Raw genomic sequence first — 20,876 nt, 5'->3', positions numbered from 1 at the left:
CCTGTGTTGGCATAAGAGGAAGGAACAGAGCGACGACCATGGAAGAGGAGGGGACAGCCCTGCAAAGAAAGTTCAATCCAAGTACCCAGCAAAAAGCAGAGGGGGAGGGAGACTGGCACAGAAGCCCTGCAAAATTTCGGGGCAATGAAGACACAGAAGGGGAGGAAGTGTGAACTTTAGGAAGACAGACTCTCCCCCAGAGTCCACCTTGCCTCTTGGGAGATTCAGTGGAACCTGTAGTGCCCCTGTCATAGTCAGAGGTGAAATCAATGCACAGAGAAACAACGGAACGCCCAGGAATCTCGGAATCGCACAGTTTTCAAAGCCATTTTGGGGGATGGGGCGGCGGGAGGTGAACGATGCCAAAAGAGTTTCTGGACACTGTAGGAAAACCATCTCAGAGTGTGCCCCCTGCCCAGGCTTGCAGCCCTACCTCCCTCAGCCCATGCGGTTGACCCTTCTGTTTGACAGTCTGTCCGTCCCTTCTGTTTGACAGTCTGTCCGTCCACCCATTCCATCCATCCCCCATCCATCCAGGACGCACGAACACTCACGCAGGTGCGCGGGCAGGCGGATCGAGTCTTCCTCCATCCTGAGCGCTCTGGGCACTGGCACATGAAGCGGCGTCGAGGAAGCGTAACTGGGCACCGGGCTCTCGGGGGGTGTGTATGAAATTCGTTCCTGCTGTTAAAAAGAAAGGCAGAGAGAGGGGAAGGGGAGAAAAGACAATGAAAGCCTGGAACTGAGGGGTGACAGCCGCGAGGGGGTGGGTGGGGGCGTCTGGGTGCGGGTCACCTCTCAGAGGAGACCCCTCTCTGTGCAGTTGTCTTTCAGATCGCCAGCACTCGGGATTTATAACAAAATGCTGAGAAGCTTTAAGATAGGGCTTTTCCTGTGCGCTGGGGTCAATAGGTGTTCATTTTTTTTTTTTCTTCTTTGTATTAGTGGTTTGTTCCAGTAAAGAGGGGAGGCAAGATGAAGGGGATGAAACAATATATCCCAAGAGAATGTCATTAAAGACTCCTCTCTCAAAAATTACTCTTCCCGGTCACATAATTTATGTCACCAATACATTAAAAACCATTTTTCTCTTCTCTGGCAATATCCCCAGCTTCTGATCAAAGTAGGATTCCATACTTAGATCCAATGAGAGGTGAGCCCAAAGTGATAGCTTATAAGTTGGAGGTTTCAGTTAATAAATCTGCAAGCAATATTTGTCTATCACCTACCTATCCCATTATACAACCATCACCACCAAAAATCTCCAGGGTTTCACTTTTTCCTTCACAGCTGAGAATTATCTGCCACATCAACCAGTTATCTCCTTCCTCCCCTCGTGCTCCATCTTAGAATCAATATTCCCTTTCCTTCTGAAGCATTTCAAGAGCTCATTCAAAGAATCCTCTGCATTTAAGGAAGTTCGGTTTAATTGAAGGTACTTACTCAACGGACAAGGAAAGGGGGAGGGGAAAGTCAGCACCTCCCCTGTTTAAATTCAAAAGGGCAGTGTTTGCTACATCGATTAAAACAATGCCATGGGCTGGGAGGGATTAGTTTTAAGTTAAAATGTGGCAAATAATGGCAAGAAACTAACTATGCTGTTCACTGGGGAGAGTAGTACAATTTGCATCTTAGATCTGTGTACCAACTGGTTTGACTTGCAGTCCATACATAAACACAACTTCCGTTAGTTTCTGTGGTTTAACTGGGCAAAATAAAGTGGGACACACGCAGTCCAAAAATAGGCTGGGGGTGGGGATAGGGGAGATCGGCAAGATGCCATTGTGAAAACAAAAATCAAGAGCAAAAGAAAAATTACAGATTAAAATAAGGCCAAGGGGGTGTTTAGGTTTTACAAAGCATTCTCTAACATTTTATAGTCCGTAAAATATGCAAAGGGAAGCGTGGGGGTCCCCCAGCCCTGTAACCAAATTAAAGCTTCTCTTCTCATAACCTGGAAAGTTAGGCGGTTGTGGTAGGAAGTTTCGATTTTAAATGAACATATACATATTTTTGTAATTTCCGAATGGAATCGCTATACCTTCCCTGAGGCATCCTCAACTGGCAACTAGGGCCTTTGGAATATTTCTGCTTAAACACACATCCTAAAGTTTCCTGGTGAATTTCTTAATTCAGGGAAGACACATACACCCTAGATTTCATTTCTAGATTGATTGAGGTGTCCTGTGAAAGGTCACCCAGGGGCAAAACCTTCAACTTCACTTTTCTTGAACTTTACCAAACATCACACATATTCTGAGCAACTCTAACTTAGGGATGAGTTATATTTTCGGTGTTTGGTTTGGGGTTTTTGAGGTGAAAAAGGCAAAGACATAAACACACATATGGGAAACATATGAAATCTGTTGAGGGGTTTTTCAAGGTGAGTTAGGTTTTTAAAATATTTTAAGTGGAGTCTGTTTTTTCTAGTTTAACAAATTCTTCATACACTTCAACCCTTGAATAACCCCTCACCCCACCCCAGTCCCAACATACGCCTTGATATCTTATCTACCGTTACTTTATTCCCAGAAATAGCTTTCTGTTTTGTTAGGGTTTTTGCAGAAGTGAAACTGTTGATGAAGAAAACCCTGTGCAACCAGAGACCTTTCAAATGGCAAGGCATGAGTACGAGAAGAAAAAAAGATGTCATTTCGTAAGACGGTGACTTTCTCTGGAAGACAAGATTCTATAACTAGTCTTCGTGAGTGAGAGGCCACCTCAGTCCCCTTACCATCTCCATCTAGGATGATGAGGAGGGAGAAACCCAGCTCTCCAAGCAGATTCTACTTTATTTCTTGGGAACATGTATCACCAGCCTGCTGAGAAAAAGAGTCAAGCCAGGTATCACCTTTAAAATGTATATATTCTGACTTGGTAAATTATCATGTTGTACCTTCTTTGGGGGCTTCCCTGGTGGCTCAGTGGTAAAGAATTCACCTGCAGTGCAGGAGACCTGCGTTCGATCCCTGGGTGGAGAAGATCCCCTAGAGAAGGGAATGGCAACCCACTCCAGTATTCTGCCTGGAGAATACCATGGACAGAGGAGCATAGCAGGCTACAGTCCATGGGGTTGCAAGAGTCAGACACGACTTGGTGACTCAATGACAAGCTTCTTTTTACTATAATTTTCGAAGGCAGCCCTATGTGTGTTTACGTGTGTGTGGTTCCCTGTCTACTGCGACACTGAATGTCACACTTCAGGGCTTGCCCTGGGATTTCATGCCCTCCCCTCCACATCCAAACAATTCCAGAAGACTACCTTGCTGTTTCATAAAAAGAAGGCCAGGTCTTCCCTGGTGGTTCGGCAGTAAAGAATCTGCTTGCCAGTGCAGGAGACACAAATATGATCCCTGGTTCGGGAAGATCCCACATACCAAGGAGCAGCTAAGCCAGAGCACCACAACTCTTGAACCTGTGCTCCAGAGCCCAGGAACCACAACTACAGAGCTCTCGAGCCAGAACTACTGAAGCCCCCACGCCCTTGAGCCTATGCTTCACATAAGAGAAGCCACTGTACTGTGAAGCCTGCGTACTGAAACTAGAGAGTAGCCCCTGCTCGCTGCAACTAGAGAAACGTCCATGCTGCAACGAAGACCCAGCACAGTCAATAAATAAATAAAATTATTAAAAAAGAAGGCCAGAGACTGAGTATCATGGACCTTGAATGCTTCTCACTTCTGATACAGGTTTCCACTCAGCAATGTGGCAACACAGTAAGTCTGGGTTGGGAAGTTCTTGTTAAAAGATTTAATGAATAGGTTTGTCAGTAACAAAAAAAAGAATGGGTACCTTGACTCTGAGGGGGATAAGTAAAATGTGCTTCTAGGGCCTTGAGCAATTTGCTAGTGGCAGTAACACACCGACTGTGACCCTGGGTTCGGCAGCCAGGACAACACTCATTGGACCACAGAAAGGATGCTGTCCAGCCTATGGGTTCCTTTCCAAGGAGGACAAAACACTCACTTGGGCATCCCATACCACACACTTATCTCCTTTGTTTCTCTTTCTGTTCATCTCTAGGGGGACTGACGTGGTCTTCATTTTTAAATCTATTACTCCAGCAGGGCACTTACCACCTACCATGGCACAATCAGCAGACTGTCAAAAGTCAGAAACACGAAACAAACACCAATATCTCTGATGGAGACATCCAAGCAGAGAGACGTCAAGAGACTAACATCCCATTCTCCAAATAAAGGAAACCTCTTCATTCTCAGAACTGCTTCTCTGGCCCAACCCCAAGGAAGGGACGGCGAGTACCCGTTTACGGTACATTCACCTCGAGAGCAAATTGTCAGTTGGATGAAAAGCAGAGGTGTTTTATTTTAACATTACAGAGGGGAATAACCATTTCCTCAGGAGGATTATAAGCACTGCTCTAATTAAATTAAAATGCTGCAGACGGTGATATTAATGCATTTAAGTGTTGGAGGGGGGTTCACCACTGGTGGAGGTCAATGATGTGACTAAAAATGCTGTGATGCAGTTACAGGATTGTTTAGATGCTGAAAAAGGAAAACATGCTGCTCTCAAATGTGCAGACACAACCTATCAAACCAGCGGGCAGAACAAAAGGGAGCAATGCCATTTCTAAGGCCGACGGTAATACCTCGGGGGTGGGGGTGGGGGGGTTGGAAGAGTGGTGCCAAGCTCTGGAAAGAGAAAATAAAGCTAGAAATAGTTTTAGGCAAAGAATGAAATGTAAATGTTACTCACCATTATAGAAAGCTTAAATTTTTTTTAAAAATGGAATGTGGAGTTAGGGTTGCAGCAGGCATGCTACGGAAACCAAAGTGAGTTCCATCCATCCCTTTCCTCACTCCTCCCTGACTGCAAAGGATCACATGGTGCCCATCTAATTCTGCTCGTTGCTTTAAGGCTTTATTTTATTAAAGTGTAGTTGATTTATAATGCTGTATTAATTCCTGCTGTAAAGCAAAGTTACATGCACACACACACACACACACACACGGGGCTTCCCTGGTGGCTCAGTGGTAAAGAATCTGCCTGCCAACTCAGGAGACACAGGTTCAATCTCTGGGTTGAAAAAATCCCCTGAAACAGGGGATCCACTATTCTTGCCTGGGAAATCCCATGGACAGAGAAGCCTGGCGGGCTACCATCCAGGGGGTCACAAAAAATGTCTGTCATGACTTAGCAACTAAACATACACACACACACACACACACATGTATGTGTACACACGTTTATATACATATGTACATATATGCATGTATGTATATATGTATGTACACACATATGTGTGTATACATGTGTGTGTGTGTGGGTGTGTGTACACACCCACACACACATTTTTCATATTCTTTTCCATTATAGTTTATCACAGGATACTGAACTATACTGTGCTATACAGTAGGATTCTGTCGTTTATCCATTGTCTATATACTAGTTTGCATCTGCTAATCCCAAACTCCCAATCCATCCTTCCCATCCCCACCTTCCCCTTGGCAACCACAAGTCTGTTGCCATGACTGTGAGTCTGTTTCTATCACTTCAGTTCAGTTCAGTCGCTCAGTCATGTCCGACTCTTTGCGACCCCATGAACTGCAGCACGCCAGGCCTCCCTGTCTATCACCAACTCCCAGAGTTCACCCAAACTCATGTCCATCGAGTCAGTGATGCCATCCAGCCATCTCATCCTCTGTCGTCCCCTTCTCCTCCTGCCCCCAATCCCTCCCAGCATCAGAGTCTTTTCCAATGAGTCAACTCTTCGCATGAGGTAGCCAAAGTATGGGAGTTTCAGCTTTAGCATCAGTCCTTCCAAAGAACACCCAGGACTGATCTCCTTTAGAATGGACTGGTTGGATCTCTTTGCAGTCCAAGGGATTCGCAAGAGTCTTCTCCAATACCACAGTTCAAAAGCATCAATTCTTCGGTGCTCAGCTTTCTTCACAGTCAAATTCTCACATCCATACATGACCACAGGAAAAACCATAGCCTTGACTAGACGGACCTTTCTTGGCAAAGTAATGTCTCTGCTTTTGAATATGCTATCTAGGTTGGTCATAACTTTCTTTCCAAGGAGTAAGCGTCTTTTAATTTCATGGCTGCAGTCACCATCTGCAGTGATTTTGGAGCCCAGAAAAATAAAGTCAGCCACTGTTTCCACTGTTTCCCTATCTATTTGCCATGAAGTGATGGGACCAGATGCCATGATCTTAGATTTTTGAATAATCTATTTGCCATGAAGTGATGGGACCAGATGCCATGATCTTAGATTTTTGAATATTGAGCTTTAAGCCAACTTTTTCACTCTCCTCTTTCTCTTTCATCAAGAGGCTTTTTAGTTCCTCTTCACTTTCTGCCATAAGGGTGGTGTCATCTGCATATCTGAGGTTATTGATATTTCTCCCAGCAATCTTGATTCTAGCTTGTGCTTCTTCCAGCCCAGCGTTTCTCATGATGTACTCTGCATATAAGTTAAATAAGCAGGGTGAAAATATACAGCCTTGACGTACTCCTTTTCCTATTTGGAACCAGTCTGCTGTTCCATGTCCAGTTCTAACTTGCTTCCAGATAAATTCAGTTGTGTCATATTTTGAATACCACAGATAAGTGATACATATGGTACTTGTCTTTGTCTGACTTACTTCACTTAGTTTGTTAATCTCTAGATCCCTCCATGTAGTTGCAAATGGCATTATCTCTTTCTTTTTTATGGCTGAGTAGTATTCCATTTTATAGACACACCACATCTTCTTTATCCGTTCATCTGTCGATGGACGTTTAGGTTGTTCCCATGTCTTGGCTATAGTGAATAGTGCTGCTGTGAACATAGGGGGTGCATGTATCTTTTCGAATTATAGTTCTGTCTGGATATGTACCCAAGAGTGGGACTGCTGGATCATATGGCAACTTTTCTATTTTTTTAAGGACTCTCCATACCATTTTCCATAGTGGTTGTACCAATTTACATTCCTATCAACAGTGTAGGAGGGTTCCTTTTTCTCCATATCCCTTCCCGCATTTGTTATTTGTAGATTTTTTTAAATGATGGCCATTCTGACCAAGGTTTGGTAGTACCTCACTGTAGTTTGGATATGCATCTAATAAGTAATAATTCTGCTGATTTTTAAGCTGACTGCTTAGAATCTGTGACAATAGTGTAAATCAACCTCATGTATTCCGGGTTCAGTTAGGAGAATGGTGTTTCTCCTGCTCCCATGTCTTCTCTATGACTGCATTTTACAGACTACAAGAGTTAAAAACTGAATATTATTATCACAAAAAAAAAACCCCTTTCCTTTTCAAAGTGATTTAATATAGCACTTCTAGAAATCATAGGGATCCATGCATTTGTTTTTATACCATGGGCTCTTTGAAAAAGCTGCAGGCCTGAGGAGCTTAAAGCCTATTCCTCATTAAATAAGAACCTTCTGGAAATAAAGATAAAGCATTTCTGGAATCAAGAAAAACAGAAACAAAGTTTGCTTATACAGTCCATTTTCCCCCAACCAACCACAGATAGAAAACATTTGAGGGGAAAAAGAAATTTTGGGAAGTTCCAAAATGCACAACTTGAATTTGCCACGTGCTGGAACTATTTACATACAATTTACATCGTATAGGTATTGCTGTTATAAGCAATCAAGAGATGGTTTAAGGTATACGGGAGGATGTGTATTGATTATATGCAAATACTACGGCCTTTTTTGGTAAGGGCCTTAAGCATCCACGGATTCTGGTATCCTCAGGGGACATGGAACCAGACTCCCACAGATATCAAGGGACAACTGTACTTGTAAAAAGATGTTTTAGAGGCAATTTCAAAGATTCCTTGACCATAGAGCTGCGATGCCCTTGATTTAGGAACTTTTCCCAAAAACAACCCCCATACTGAGTGCCAGAACTACTCCAGTGGAGGTTTCTGAAGCCCAGGTAAAGCCTTGAGGACAAAGACTGTCATGGAAACAGTGGTATCTCTTGACCATTTCCCAAGGAAATACGGTAAAAATGCTACAGGTGCACTTTTTGTCCTGTTCCACTTTTGGTGTCCCTTTACTGTGCTGAAAACTGGCAACCCAGACAAGAGAGAAAGCAACAGGCACCAAAGACACAGTGGTCATGCTGGTAACATTCAATACTTCCAGGGAAGGCTCTCGTTTCCACCCTGCAGGCTTTGAGGAAAGTTGCCTGGGAAAACTGAGGCTTGTACTATGGTCATCTTCTATAGACTAAAAGAAGAAATCTCTCCTATGAAAAACTATTCGGTGTGATTTACTATTGCAACCCACTCCAGTATCCTTGCTTAGGAATTCCCATGGACAGAGGAGCCTGGCTGGCTAAAGTCCATGTGGTCCCAAAGAGTCCGACATGACTAAGTGACTAAACAACAACAACTAAACTGAAGTCTGCATACACAATCATTTAACTACACTCTTCTGGCTGCAAAATAATTCAAAGTGGTGGTTTAGGTTTTCATTAAATAAGCTTTCATTAATAAGCAAAAGCAACACATCACCAAAAAACTGAACAAGACTGAATTTTGAGCTGCACAGTTTTCTAGGTTTTTAGTGTCAGGGATGCAAATAGCACACATGAGAACCTAAACTAACACATTCTTGAATGCCAGCGTCTTTCACTTGAAAAACTACATTGAATATTTTGTTCATCCCCAAATTTAGCAAGATCAACTTAAAGAACTTGAGAAAAGATGTAAACGTCACTCTTTGCTAAAATGTATACACTGTCACAGCTCACAGCATCTTTGATATCTTTCCAGAAAGAATCAGTGTACTTTAGGATCTGGGGTGAGGAGAGTAATGTTAGGATCTGAGGAAATCAAATACGAATTTTGGAAGAGAAAACCAGGTCCATCAGATCACAGCAGTGAAGTTGTGGTGCTATCTTTCCTACCCACAGAGGCTGCAGAAGATGTCCCAACAAGTGGCCTGAGTCAGCTTTCCTCTTAAGAGTCCAGCTCATCTCCTGAGGGAACCATCCTTTCTGGGTGCTGAGACAATAGATTTTTATACCCCAATTGATCTTTAGCTTTTAACATGCTTGCTGTCACTTCCAGAAGAAAAATGGAGGACTTTCCTGGTGGTCCAGAGGTTAAGAATCCACCAGCCAATATAGGGAACATGGATTTCATCCCTAGTCCAGGAAGATCCCATGTGCCATAGAATAACTAAGCCCATGTGCCACAACTACTGAAGCCCGCTCACCCTAGAGCCTGTGCTCTGCAACAAGAGAAGCCGCTGCAATGAGAAGCCTGAGCACTATAGTTATAGAGTAGCCCCAGCTCACCACAACTAGAGAAAGCCTGCATGCAGCAACAAAGACCCAATGCCTTATTCAAAGGTATTCTTATTCAAAGATATATGACCCAATATCTTATTCAAATAAATGAATAAGAAAAATGGCAATATTCCATGAAAACAGGGTGGGCAGGAACTACACTCCTGGTCTCTGGAGCTACACCCCTAGCTTGGTCTTCCAGATGCCCATGCAGTCCTGGAAGGGAGGGTGCACCCCACCATCTACACACCCACTGAAGTGGAGTCCTTCCTAGGAGCCCAGCTTCACCTCCCCAAGGAGTGCTCTTCCTTTGGACACTGAAGAAGATGGATTCAGGACGTGAATTATGTAGTTTCCTACGTACTTACATGCCAGTCAATCCTTAAGGAAATCAACCCCAAATATTCACTGGAAGGTCTGATACCGAAGCTCCAATACTTTGGCTACCTAATGCCAAGAGCCAATTCACTGGAAAAGACCTTGATGCTGGAAAAGATTGAAGGCAGGAGGAGAAGGGGGTGACAGAAGATGAGATGATTTGATAGCATCACTGACTCAATGAACATGAGTTTGAGCAAACTCTGGGAGATAATCAAGGACAGGGAAGCCTGGTGTCCTACAGTCCATGGGGTCTCAAAGAGTTGGACATGACTTAGCGACTAAACAACAACTACATACTTATAACTGAAATAGTCCATTTTCTCCTCTTCCTGGCCTACCTATTACATCCTAAAGTCAGAAGACAGTGTATTGTATTTAAGAGCTACAATTAAGTCAAAGCACCTTCAATCTTTCTTTTGCCCAGAACTGAGTTATCAGTGCACAAATGGATAAATAAATAGAAGCATTGGCAACAGGCCCTGCAATCAAGCACTACTGTAAAATGTCATTAAGGGTTCATTCTTCCTATGACTGTTATGAAATTGTTCAGCATTTACCAAGCATCCACTATGAGCCGAGGTCTGGACCAGACATTATGAATTCTGCCCCCATTAAATCCTGGAATTCCAAAGATGGCCCCAATACTAAAAATTTCTGGCCAGGACATGGAAGCAACCCAAACGTCCATCGACAGAGGAATGGATAGAAAAGATGTGGTATACATATACAGTGGAATATTACTCAGCCACCATAAAAAAAAAGGATGAAATGATGCTATTTGCAGCAACATGGATGGACTTAGAGCTTGCCATTCTGAGTAAACTCAGTCAGGTGGAGAGATACAAATATATTATGATACTGCTTATATGTGGGATCTTAAAAAAATGGTACAAATGAACCTATTTAGTGAACAGAAATAGTGTCACAGGTGTAGAGAATAAATTTATGGTTATCAAGGGGGAAAGGAGGGAAAGGATAAATTGGGAGATTGGGATTGACATACATACACTACTATATATACAACAGATAACTAGTAAGAACCAACTGGGGACTTCCATGGTGGTCCAGTAGCTAAGACCTGGGTCCTGAGTTTGACCCATGATCAGGGAGCTAGATCAAACATGCTGCAGGTAAGAGTTTGCATGTTGCAACTAAGGGCCTCATATGCCACAGTGAAGACTGAAGATCCTGTGTGCCACAACAAGACCTGATGCAGCCAAATAAATAAATGCTAAAAAAAAAAAAAAAAAGAACCTACAAAATAGCACAAAGAACTCTATTCAATACTCTGTAATGACCTATATGGGAATAAAATCTAAAAAAGAGGGGATATATGTATAACTGATTCACTCTGCTATACCACAGAAACTAACACAATATTGTAAATCAACTATACTCTAATAAAAATTAATTTAAAAACATCTGTATCACTTTACCCATAAATACATATAGGTACTCATATATAAATATGGGATTCCCAGGTGGCACAGTGGTAAAGAATCCACCTGCCAAGCAGGAGACATGGGTTTGATTCCTGGGTCAGGAAGATCCCTTGGAGAAGGAAATGGCAACCCACTCCCGTATTCTTGCCTGGGAAATCCCATGGACAGGACAGCCTGGTGGCCTACGGTCCATGGGGTTGCAAGAGTCAGACACGACTCAGCGACTGAGCACATACACACTCATAAATATACTCCTCAGAACACATGTTCCAACCTTTGTTGGAAAAAAACAGTCATTGCAACAACCAGGGAGGGAAGCTGGTAGCATTAAGGGAGCGCTGGGTATATGCTTCTCACGAGCCCTCTATTTTATTTCAGACTCACAGTAACCCTGCAAGGAAGTCTCATGACCCCCATTCCACACGAAGAACCTGATCTGAAGATGGCAGGGAGTAGGCCATCTCTGCAAGGCACCTGCTCAGGAGATGGTATGGCTGGTAAAAAGAGGAGAAATGAGAAATTATATGCAAGTTGGGCCAGTCCATCAACAGTGGCTTCAAAAGTTCTGAGGAATCCCATGAGGTAAGTTCAAGCTTATAAGAACAGCTGCAGTTCTGGAATATTTCATTGCAAATATTCCAGTGGGGTCCCTGAGGGTCACCCCACAGAAGCCTCTGAGCCAGGAGGCTGACTTCCTTAAGCCGTGGCTTCTCATACTGGGAACACAGATGCAAGGAGTAAGTGCCTTTAGCTGAAGGAAGGGTACTAAACAGAACGTATGAGGAAGCCCCCTGGCATGACCCCTGAAATCCACCCAGGGGTGCAATTTACCTGGAGGGCTCCCTCAGCAGGGCCGTCAGGGAAGTTACAGATCACTGGTGCCTATAAGGACTTCACCTCGTACAGAAAGCTCATCTTAGGAGATTTCTGAATATTTATGCTCCTTTTTCTATTTCTGGATTTCTATGCTCCTTTTTCTCTAACATTTTCTTCAACACAAAAACCATTTCCCTTACTCAATGCCTTTCCATATAACCAGGAGTGACAAATCTAAATGTGCAGGTGAGATGAACAGGAGCAGTGGGGAGGAAAGGCCTGGTCATCATCTATTCGGGGGTCTATTGGTGCCTTGAGCCCTGTACTGAGGAGGTGCTGAGTCCAGCAGCCCATCACAATGGCCACCATCCAGCAAGGCTGATCCAGTGGTCTGAAGACTCACCCTCTCCTTCTGGCAAATGAGGGAGGGATGGAGGCACTGTGGGGGCCTGCGGGGGAGAAAGATTGAACAGATCCTCACAGATGTTTTAAAATACATAAAGGCTCATGTAAGACAGAGTGAAGGTAGGCTACAGTCCTTAGCATTGCCAAAAAGTCAGATGTAACTTAGAGACTAAACAACAAGCCAATTTAAGCTGAGGCAGAAGGGTGATTCTGAAAGGGGTCCCTAGGCTGGGAATTAACTAAAGTAGAACCTGAAGGTGCCTTATAACTAAACTCCAAGATGCTGCTTCTACATGTTCTCATATCTCCCAGCAAGTCAATGCTTATTCATTACATTGTGGGCAGAACAGATCCAAAAAAAAAAAAGACCAGGAGATAGATTCCCTTCTCTATCAACTAGCCCCCCACCCTCCACCCCGGGGCCCTGCACACGATCCAAGGGTTCTACACAATTAGAAAAAAGCACTAGTATCTACAACTTGGAGCACCCCTTTTGAAGACAAGCACCAAAGCCAAATCCGCAAGTAGCTTTCTTTATTGTTCTAATTGTAAAACATCTTAATTAAGATCCTTTCCAACCCTGAGATGCTATGAATTTTTTTTTCTTCTGAATTTCTGAAATATTTCTGACATGAATAGTAAGCAGACTCTCAAGCTGTGATTTCTTTTCATGCCAGGTTGTGGTTTCCAGGGAGGCCTATGCTTGAAGGATGCTCAGCTCCTTTGGCTGGAAGCCAGTGCCGAGGCAGGCAAGGTTAAGGCCTAAGACACGATGGGGAAAATGAGATGCATGCCACCCCACGGCCCAGATTATACCCCTAATCCCTGCCAGGATGCAGATGATGGCATCTCTGGTGGAGATGAGGTGAGCATCACACATCAGCATCCTGCAAACCCCAGAAGTGCATGACCTACTGATAGTGCATCACTCCGGTGTAAGAAAGGCGGTGGGACTTCACACAGAAACAGCCAGTGTCGCCTCTGGGAAAAATAGTCAGGCTGTGGGATTTATCCATGGATGCCCCTAAGCTTTTGATACACCTTTTGAAAGCAGGGTCACCGAATCCTTTCTTCCTAATTTTTTAAAGTGTTTTTGTTTAATTTTTTAAAAGTATGATAACAAATTTACAGGAGACTTGGAAAATACAGAACAAAGTTACATATAGTTCAACTATGTGGGTGTTCAGTTACTGAGTCGTGTTTGTCTATGCGTGTGTGTTCAGTCAGAGTCGTGTCCGTCACTTTGGGATCCCGTGGCCTGTAGCCAGCCAGGCTGCTCTGTCCATGGGATTGCCCAGGCAAGAAGATTGGAGTGAGTTGCCTTTTCCTTCTCCAGGGGATCTTCCTGACCCAGGGATCAAACTCGTGTTTCTTATGTCTCTTGCACTGGCAGGCAGGTTTACCACTGAACCACCAGGGAAGCCTAGTTCAACTACATATTACAATTATTTTTTAAGTAAGACTTTTAGTTGGTGTTTCAATATCAAACTCTCAAAAATTAACAGAATGAAGAGACAGAAAAGTCAAAGGATTAGTAGACCTGAAAAGCACTATGAACCAATTCAACATAATTTATATAGTGTTCACACAATAACAGGATAGAAATCCTATTCAAGTTCCCATAGACTATAAACTAGGAGACACTGGAACATATCCAGGGACATAAAACAAGGTGCAAAAATTTCACGTATTGAAATCATACAGAGTCTGTTCTCTTCTCACTACAGAATTATGTTAGAAATCACTATTAGAAGATATTTGAAAATAACTCTTGTATTTTCAAGCCCAATGTGACATTTACCAAGAGAATGCTTTAACTTAGGCATTGATAGCCTCAGTAAAGTTAAAAGACTGAAGAAACACAGAGGGTGATTTTAGAAAAGAAAGCATCTAAATGAGAAATTAATATCAAAGATACTTTTTAAATTCCCATATATTTGGAAATTAAATGTCCACTTTCAAATGATGGGTGCATCTAAGAGGCCGTAACAAAGGATTTCTTAACTAATTCTAGTAGCAGAAGCAACAAGAACTTAAATGAAAAGCAGCTTATATCCAGGGCGCAATCAAGTGCGGCCAAGTTCGGCTCTTGATTAGCTGCTTTCTACTCCATTATGCTTTTTCCTCTAATGCTTTGGCGATTAAAATTAGCCAGTCTGCAGTGTCCCTGCCTGGGGCTAACAAGTAATGAACTGCGAGTGTTACTATTTAGTTGTATCAAGGGCGCCATTAGAGAGAGCTTCTCAATATCTGCCCCTAAAGGAAAGAAACCTTCCAGGCAGTTCTACCTGCCATACAGTTGCTCTCCTACTGCACTCACAGTGTCCCAGGGGACTCATGGGACCTGAAGATCTAGGCGGAGGAAAGGATGAGGGTCAGGCTCATGTGGAGACTGCAGATCAGAGGCAGAAGCAGGAGAGGCAGCTCCAGAGGGATGCTCTGAATCTGTACTTAACCATTCGCTCCTCCCTCCCTCTCTACCTGCCTTCTTCTGCCTCATAAACCTTCTCCCCGACCCCAAGCAGCTTTCTTCTTTCTGTTACTGCATCACTCTAGGCTTAGCCCCCATCTTCATTTCTTTCCAGAATGACTGTACCTGAAAGTCTTGTTAAAAAAAAAAAATAAAAGTAAGAGAGAAAGAGAAGTTTCGGCTGCAACTCACACCCTCAGCTGGTGGCTAGGGATGGTTGGAGGGGGAGGCAACTCAGATCTCCTTTATAATTGAAAAGATATTTTTGCTCTGTGATACATCTTCACAAAATCTTGACAGCTTAAATAGACCACACACTGAGAAACTGTTGTTGGTGAGTCGCTAAGATGTGTCTGACTCTTTTGCAACCCCAATGGACTGTAGCCTACCAGGCTCCACTGTCCATGCAATTCTCCAGGCAGGAATACTGGAGTGGGTTGCCATTTCCTGCTCTGGGGGATCTTCCCAACCCAGGGATCAAACCTGTGTCTTCTGCATTGGCTGGGGGATTCTTTACCACTGAGTCACCTGGCAAGCCCTGAATGAGAAATATTAGGATTTAAAGATTGGTTACCAGGGCAGGATGTTCATTCTAGTTCAAGTAAAGATATTCCAGAGAAATATGAAGAAAGTTTCTAAAATAACAGCCCCAGGAAGCCCCTTGAAGTCCTAACTACATGTAGTCCACTTCCAGTGAACCGGGAGTCACCCACCCACCCAGCCCCATGCCTAGTTCATTGGAAATGGGCTGCTCCAAGTTAGGACCTTGCGGGACTTCCTGCAGACTTCACTGGGACTGTTATCTTAGAGGGACTTTCTTCAGCATTTCTCTGGAGTACTCTTATTCGAACTAGACACTCACCCACCCCCACACCTCAATCAGGAAGGGAAAAGCCTGGGTCAGAACCACTGCCAGGGGCAAGTTGAACACTTCCCTTGCTCTACATATACCAGATAATTCCTGGGTTGCTTCTGGCTGAGAAAGAAATAGAAAAAGGTCTGTAAACTACACCTAGAGTAACAAGTGCATATTAGGCCTGGAAAAGATTTAGGTCTGGAAAATGTTTACTACCAAAGGAATTTTCAACAAAATCCTATAAGAACACTATACTTAAAAAGCAACATAAAATGCTTGGAGAAAAGGGAACCCTCTTATACTGTTGGTGGGAATGTAAACTGATATAGCCACTGTGGAGAACAGTATGGAGGTTCCTTAAAACACCAAACATAAAACTATCATATGATCCACCAATCCCACTACTGGGCATGTACCCTTAGAAAATCATCACCCTGATGTTCACTGCAGCACTATTTACAATAGCTAGGACATGGAAGCAACCTAGATGTCCATCTACAGATGAATGGATAAAGACAACATGTTACATACATACAACAGAATATTTAAAAGTGAAAGTTTTAGTCACTCAGTGGAGTCTGACTCTGCGACCCCATGGACTGTAGCTTGCCAGGCTTCTCTGTCCAAAGAAATAACTGGGCAAGAATCCTGGAGTGAATAACCATTACCTTCTTCGAGGGATCTTCCCGAGCCAGGAGTTGAACCTGGGTCTCCTGCATTGCAGGTGGATTCTTCACTATCTGAGCCACCAGGGAAACCCACAGTGGAATATTACTCAGCCATAAAAAGGAAAGAAACTGAGTCATTTATAGTGATGTGGATGAACCCAGAGTCTGTCACACAGAGTAAGTCAGGAAAAGAAAAACAAATACTGTGTATTAATGCACATGTATGAAATCTAGAAAATTGACACTGATGAACCTATTTGCAGGGAAGGAATAGAGATGCACATGTAGCGAATGGACTTGTGGACATGGGGTGAGGGAAGGAGAGGGTGAGAAAAATTGAGAATAGCACTGTCATATATACATTACCATATGTAAAATAGATAACTAGCAGAAAGTTGCTGTACAGCACAGGGAGCTCAGCTTGGTGATTTGTGGTGACCTGGAAGGGAGGGATGGAGGTGGGGTGGCAGAGAGGCTGAAGGGGGAGGGCATACATGTATACATATAGCTGATTCACTTTGTTGTACAGCAGAAACTAGCACAATATTGTAAAGCAATTATCGTCCAATTAAAAAAAAAAAAGAAACATAAAGGAAATAAGTTTCACTATATGCTAAGGAAACAGGCATTACAATTCCCAACCTTTACCATCACAGAATGCTATTTTTAAGGATAAGTGAGATGAAGCTTATGAAATATTATGCTTTCTTGAAAGGAAGGCTCTCTATAAATGCAAGCCATTATTACAATGAGAAATTTGAGAAGTCCTAAATAAAGCACTACCTTTTTATGGATGCCTTAAGAATTCAACCTGACTTCATGTTATAGAAAGGAAAATTAAGTTAACTGAAACCACAAATGAGGATGGACGATGACCTCACTCTACGACTGACTGAGAAATCAGGGCAGATTTGATCCCTCCCCACCGACACCCGGCAGCCTCTGTAACTCAGAAGTAACCTAGAGATAACCCCAAATGGCAATTAAGAGTCACACACTTACATTTCCTCTTTTAGAAAAATTTTTCCAGAAGTCATGACCATCTTGGCAAGTAATTTCTCATATACTTTGCCAGGAACCATAGAAATTTCCTAATTTTTATAGACACATGACTCCTTACAGGGATTCAGAAAAGGCATCTTCCCTTTCACTGTGGTCAGTTAGAAAGTTCTAGGAGTTTGGTTGGTTTTTTGTTTTTTTTTTTTTTTGTATTTTTGGACCACTGATGATCAAAAACAAGTTCCACTGAGGAGGAGGAGTACTAATAGGAAAAATACCATTAGTACTGCTGCTGCTAAGTCACTTCAGTCGTGTCCGACTCTGTGCAACCCCATAGACGGCAGCCCACCAGGCTCCTCCGCCCATGGGATTCTCCAGGCGAGAGTACTGGAGTGGGTGCCATTGCCTTCTCTGAACATTAGTACCAGTAGCACTCTAAAAACTTAGTGACTTAAGAATGAGAGTGAAATATAGGATGGTGTGTGCATGCGTGTGATGACAACAGTGATGAACAGAATAAAAGTGACTTGAAATAATAAACTCATGTGCTGACTCCTGCAGCCCTATTAAGACTAATTAATCATTTACATAAGATCCTGTGCCTTCACTAAGACTATCGTGCTCAACAGTACATGAAAAATATGCTCAAGTTTCCACGTACTTCAAGGACTCCCGATCATCTAAGCTTTTGGGAAACACACATTTTACCACAGGTATTCTGAATCCTGGCTGCACATGAGAATCATCTGAAGAAACTTTAAGGCAAAAGAAATTCCCGCGTCCGTTATATCAGAGAGAAACTATTATATATATGTAGGATGGATAAACAATGTCTCACTGCATGGCACAGGGGACTTCATTCACTACCCTGTGACAAACCGTAATGGAAAAGAATATAAAAATAAATACAACGGTTGTCTTTAATTGCCCCCCTCACCACAAAATCTATGCGGGATTCCAATATGCAGAGAGGTAAGGCTGAAAATCAGCATCTTCAATCAATAAATGAGTAAATCCAGACAAGGGCTAAATGAGTATCTTTCGCAATAGTTTTGTAGAAACCTCATTAACCCATTTACTAATTGTCCTTCCCTGCTGAGTAAACTGCTATTGTTCTGCCTTTAACCATAAAACAGAGATTATCAGTGTAATACAGGAAGTTCCTGCCTGATGAGGACCTGACCCACATAGGAGCCGATGCCACAGACAGGTGTGTCTACAGCGGTTCCTCTTCCCTCCCAACTGCCTCTGGAGTTCCCCCAGCCCCACCCCCAGGGAAGCTGCTCGGCTTCACTTTCTGGAGATCCACCCGGAGCCCTTGTTCTCAGCAGAAGCTGGACTTAACAGAAGCGTATTGGTGGAGAAGTTAGAGGGCACAAAGACCCACTCCACTTCCAGCTTGCCCTCCCTCCCCTCTCCCACCCAGAAGGGTCTGTCTGTCTCCATATGCTCAGACCCCAGACCTCCTTTCTCCAGCTCAAGAATGAACCCACATCCAGCACCTTGGAGTCTGGGGAGCCTCTTTTCCCCAGGTGAGGTGGATGAGCCCCACGATGGCTGTCAGGGCTGCCCATATGCCCCTCGAAAACGGCAAGTGGGACACCGCTTATCCCCAAAGTAACCTTACTACCCTGGTGGTTCAGACGGTAAAGAATCCGCCTGCCAATGCAGGAGACACAGGAGACGTGGGTTCGATTCCTGAGTTGGGAAGATCCCTTGGAGAAGAAATGGCAGCCCACTCTGGTATTCTTGCCTGGGAAATCCCATGGACAGAGCTGCCTGGCGGGTTACAGTCCCTGGGGTCACAAAGAGTTGGATATGACTGAACAACTATGACTTTCACTTTCAGCCTTACTACTAGTGATAGGGTCTACTTTTGCACGTGAACCGTCAACTAACTATACTCTGGAGAAAGGTCTTGACTTCTAAGCAGCTGACTTCTTCATGAAATCTTGGAACCCGAAACTAGTAGACACGTTGAGGCTGCTAAGTTCTTCACCAAGATCATGGAAAGTCCTTCCATGACATACTGCAATGTCCTCCTAACACCCCTAGGAGTCCTGTCACCAGAACAGGCACAAAACCTACTTGACAGGTGTAGGAACTGAGGTGGATGGGTTGACAAGGTTCTTGAGTGAATTCTGTAACTGCTCTGGAGGGAGCAGTGTCCTAAGCCCAAAGATGTCATCTTTCTCCCGAGTTAACTTCCTGCCTATAGTGTTGTTTAAACTCTTGGTCATCACGGTCAGGTCTGTGCACAAAGTGGCCCTTAAGCAGAATGGGAGCACATTTAAGAACCAGGCTGATTTATTCATTCATTCATTGATACAAACATACTCCAAAGAAGCCACTGGAAACTGAAGCCTTGCCAATAAAACAAAATTTTCAACAGTTTCCAAGCATCTTCAGGTTATTAGTATTTTAACTCTTGTTCCTTTAAGCAAAATACAATTATAAAACATACATGATAGCATGGTGGCATAAAGACGGCTTTATCATCTGAAATTCACTCAGCTGTTCAAAGTCCCGGGGTGGGCAGTGATTCTCTTTGCGTCTTTAGGAAGCACCTTGCAAGCTACACTATGAAAGCATTGCTAGCCAAGCCTCAGGATGGTGTCAACAGTTACAACACGGAGATGCCAACAACTGAAATCTATCAATAGGAAGATCTGGAAAGTTTAACCAAAAAGCTAAACTACAGGCTCTAAAAATCAATTGCACCTTGTAGGGTTGAAACAAGAGCTTAGAAAGGGCTAATATTTCTTTTATCACTAAGGAATTCTCTCTAGTTGTACTACTTTATATTCCTTGCCACAAGCCAATCAAATCGATGCTGACAATCACCAAGATTCCTGCCTGAAGGAAAGGTGAATGAATCAGCCAGACAGTATGTAGTATATATGTCTTTGTTCTCATGAGAACCTGTGGTTTCTGACTGGGCGAAAAGCATCTAAAAATCATTCTGACGAACACAAGCAAAGCTATCTTCTCAATGAATTTACCCTCAACTGTCACAAACCCATCCTCATACAAGACCACAGTAAGACAATTAAAAAAAATATATCTCTAACTTTTGTAGTCTAGCAACTTCCCCTAGGAAGTTTTGATCCCACTTCCCATAAGGCATTATCCGGACAAGCACATCTGACAGAAATATAACGCAAGCCACGTGTGTAATCATATGTTTTCTAGTGGATGCAGAAACTAACATTAGTTTATTACATTTAAGCCAACATGCCAAAACTATTTTTTCAACATATAATCAATATATAGTTATTGAGATGCTACTTTTTTTTTTATACCAAGTCCCTGAAATGTACTGTCTAGTTTCCAGTTCAAATCTCTCAGTAAATTTTCACTGGAAAAACTTGATCTGTCTTCAAAGTTCACAGAATTTATAGCTGAAAAGGTAAATTTGCATACCCAATGCTGTTCCAAACAGCTTTTAAAAGATTTTTAATAAGTGAACCCAGTACATTTAAAAATTCAAATTAATTAAAACTGAATAGGTTAAGAATTCAGTTTCTCTACTGCACGAGCCACCTGCGGTGCTCACAGCCTCATGGAGCTGCTGG

At 43.1% G+C, this 20,876-nt stretch overlaps 1 protein-coding gene across 14 annotated transcripts in view; it reads right to left on the bottom strand.

The window, feature by feature from the left end:
* The window catches only part of ETV6 (ETS variant transcription factor 6), a 289,916-nt gene that overhangs the window by 165,771 nt on the left and 103,269 nt on the right, over positions 1–20,876 (bottom strand). For 9 of the 14 annotated variants that reach the window (XM_055570327.1, XM_055570348.1, XM_055570359.1 and 6 more), the window contains exon 2: positions 555–684. In XM_055570327.1, the coding sequence (XP_055426302.1) occupies positions 555–684 (130 nt within the window). Of the gene's footprint in view, positions 1–554; positions 685–2,734; positions 2,823–9,632; positions 9,751–20,876 lie in introns of those variants that run through there. The other 5 variants (XM_055570328.1, XM_055570346.1, XM_055570329.1 and 2 more) reach the window with 4 other exon arrangements.

This window comes from Bubalus kerabau, chromosome 1 (genome assembly GCF_029407905.1).
Source record: "Bubalus kerabau isolate K-KA32 ecotype Philippines breed swamp buffalo chromosome 1, PCC_UOA_SB_1v2, whole genome shotgun sequence".
NCBI lineage: Eukaryota > Metazoa > Chordata > Mammalia > Artiodactyla > Bovidae > Bubalus > Bubalus kerabau.
The sequence above is the reverse complement of the archived record's forward strand: the minus strand, read 5'-3'. Positions and strand labels throughout refer to the sequence as shown.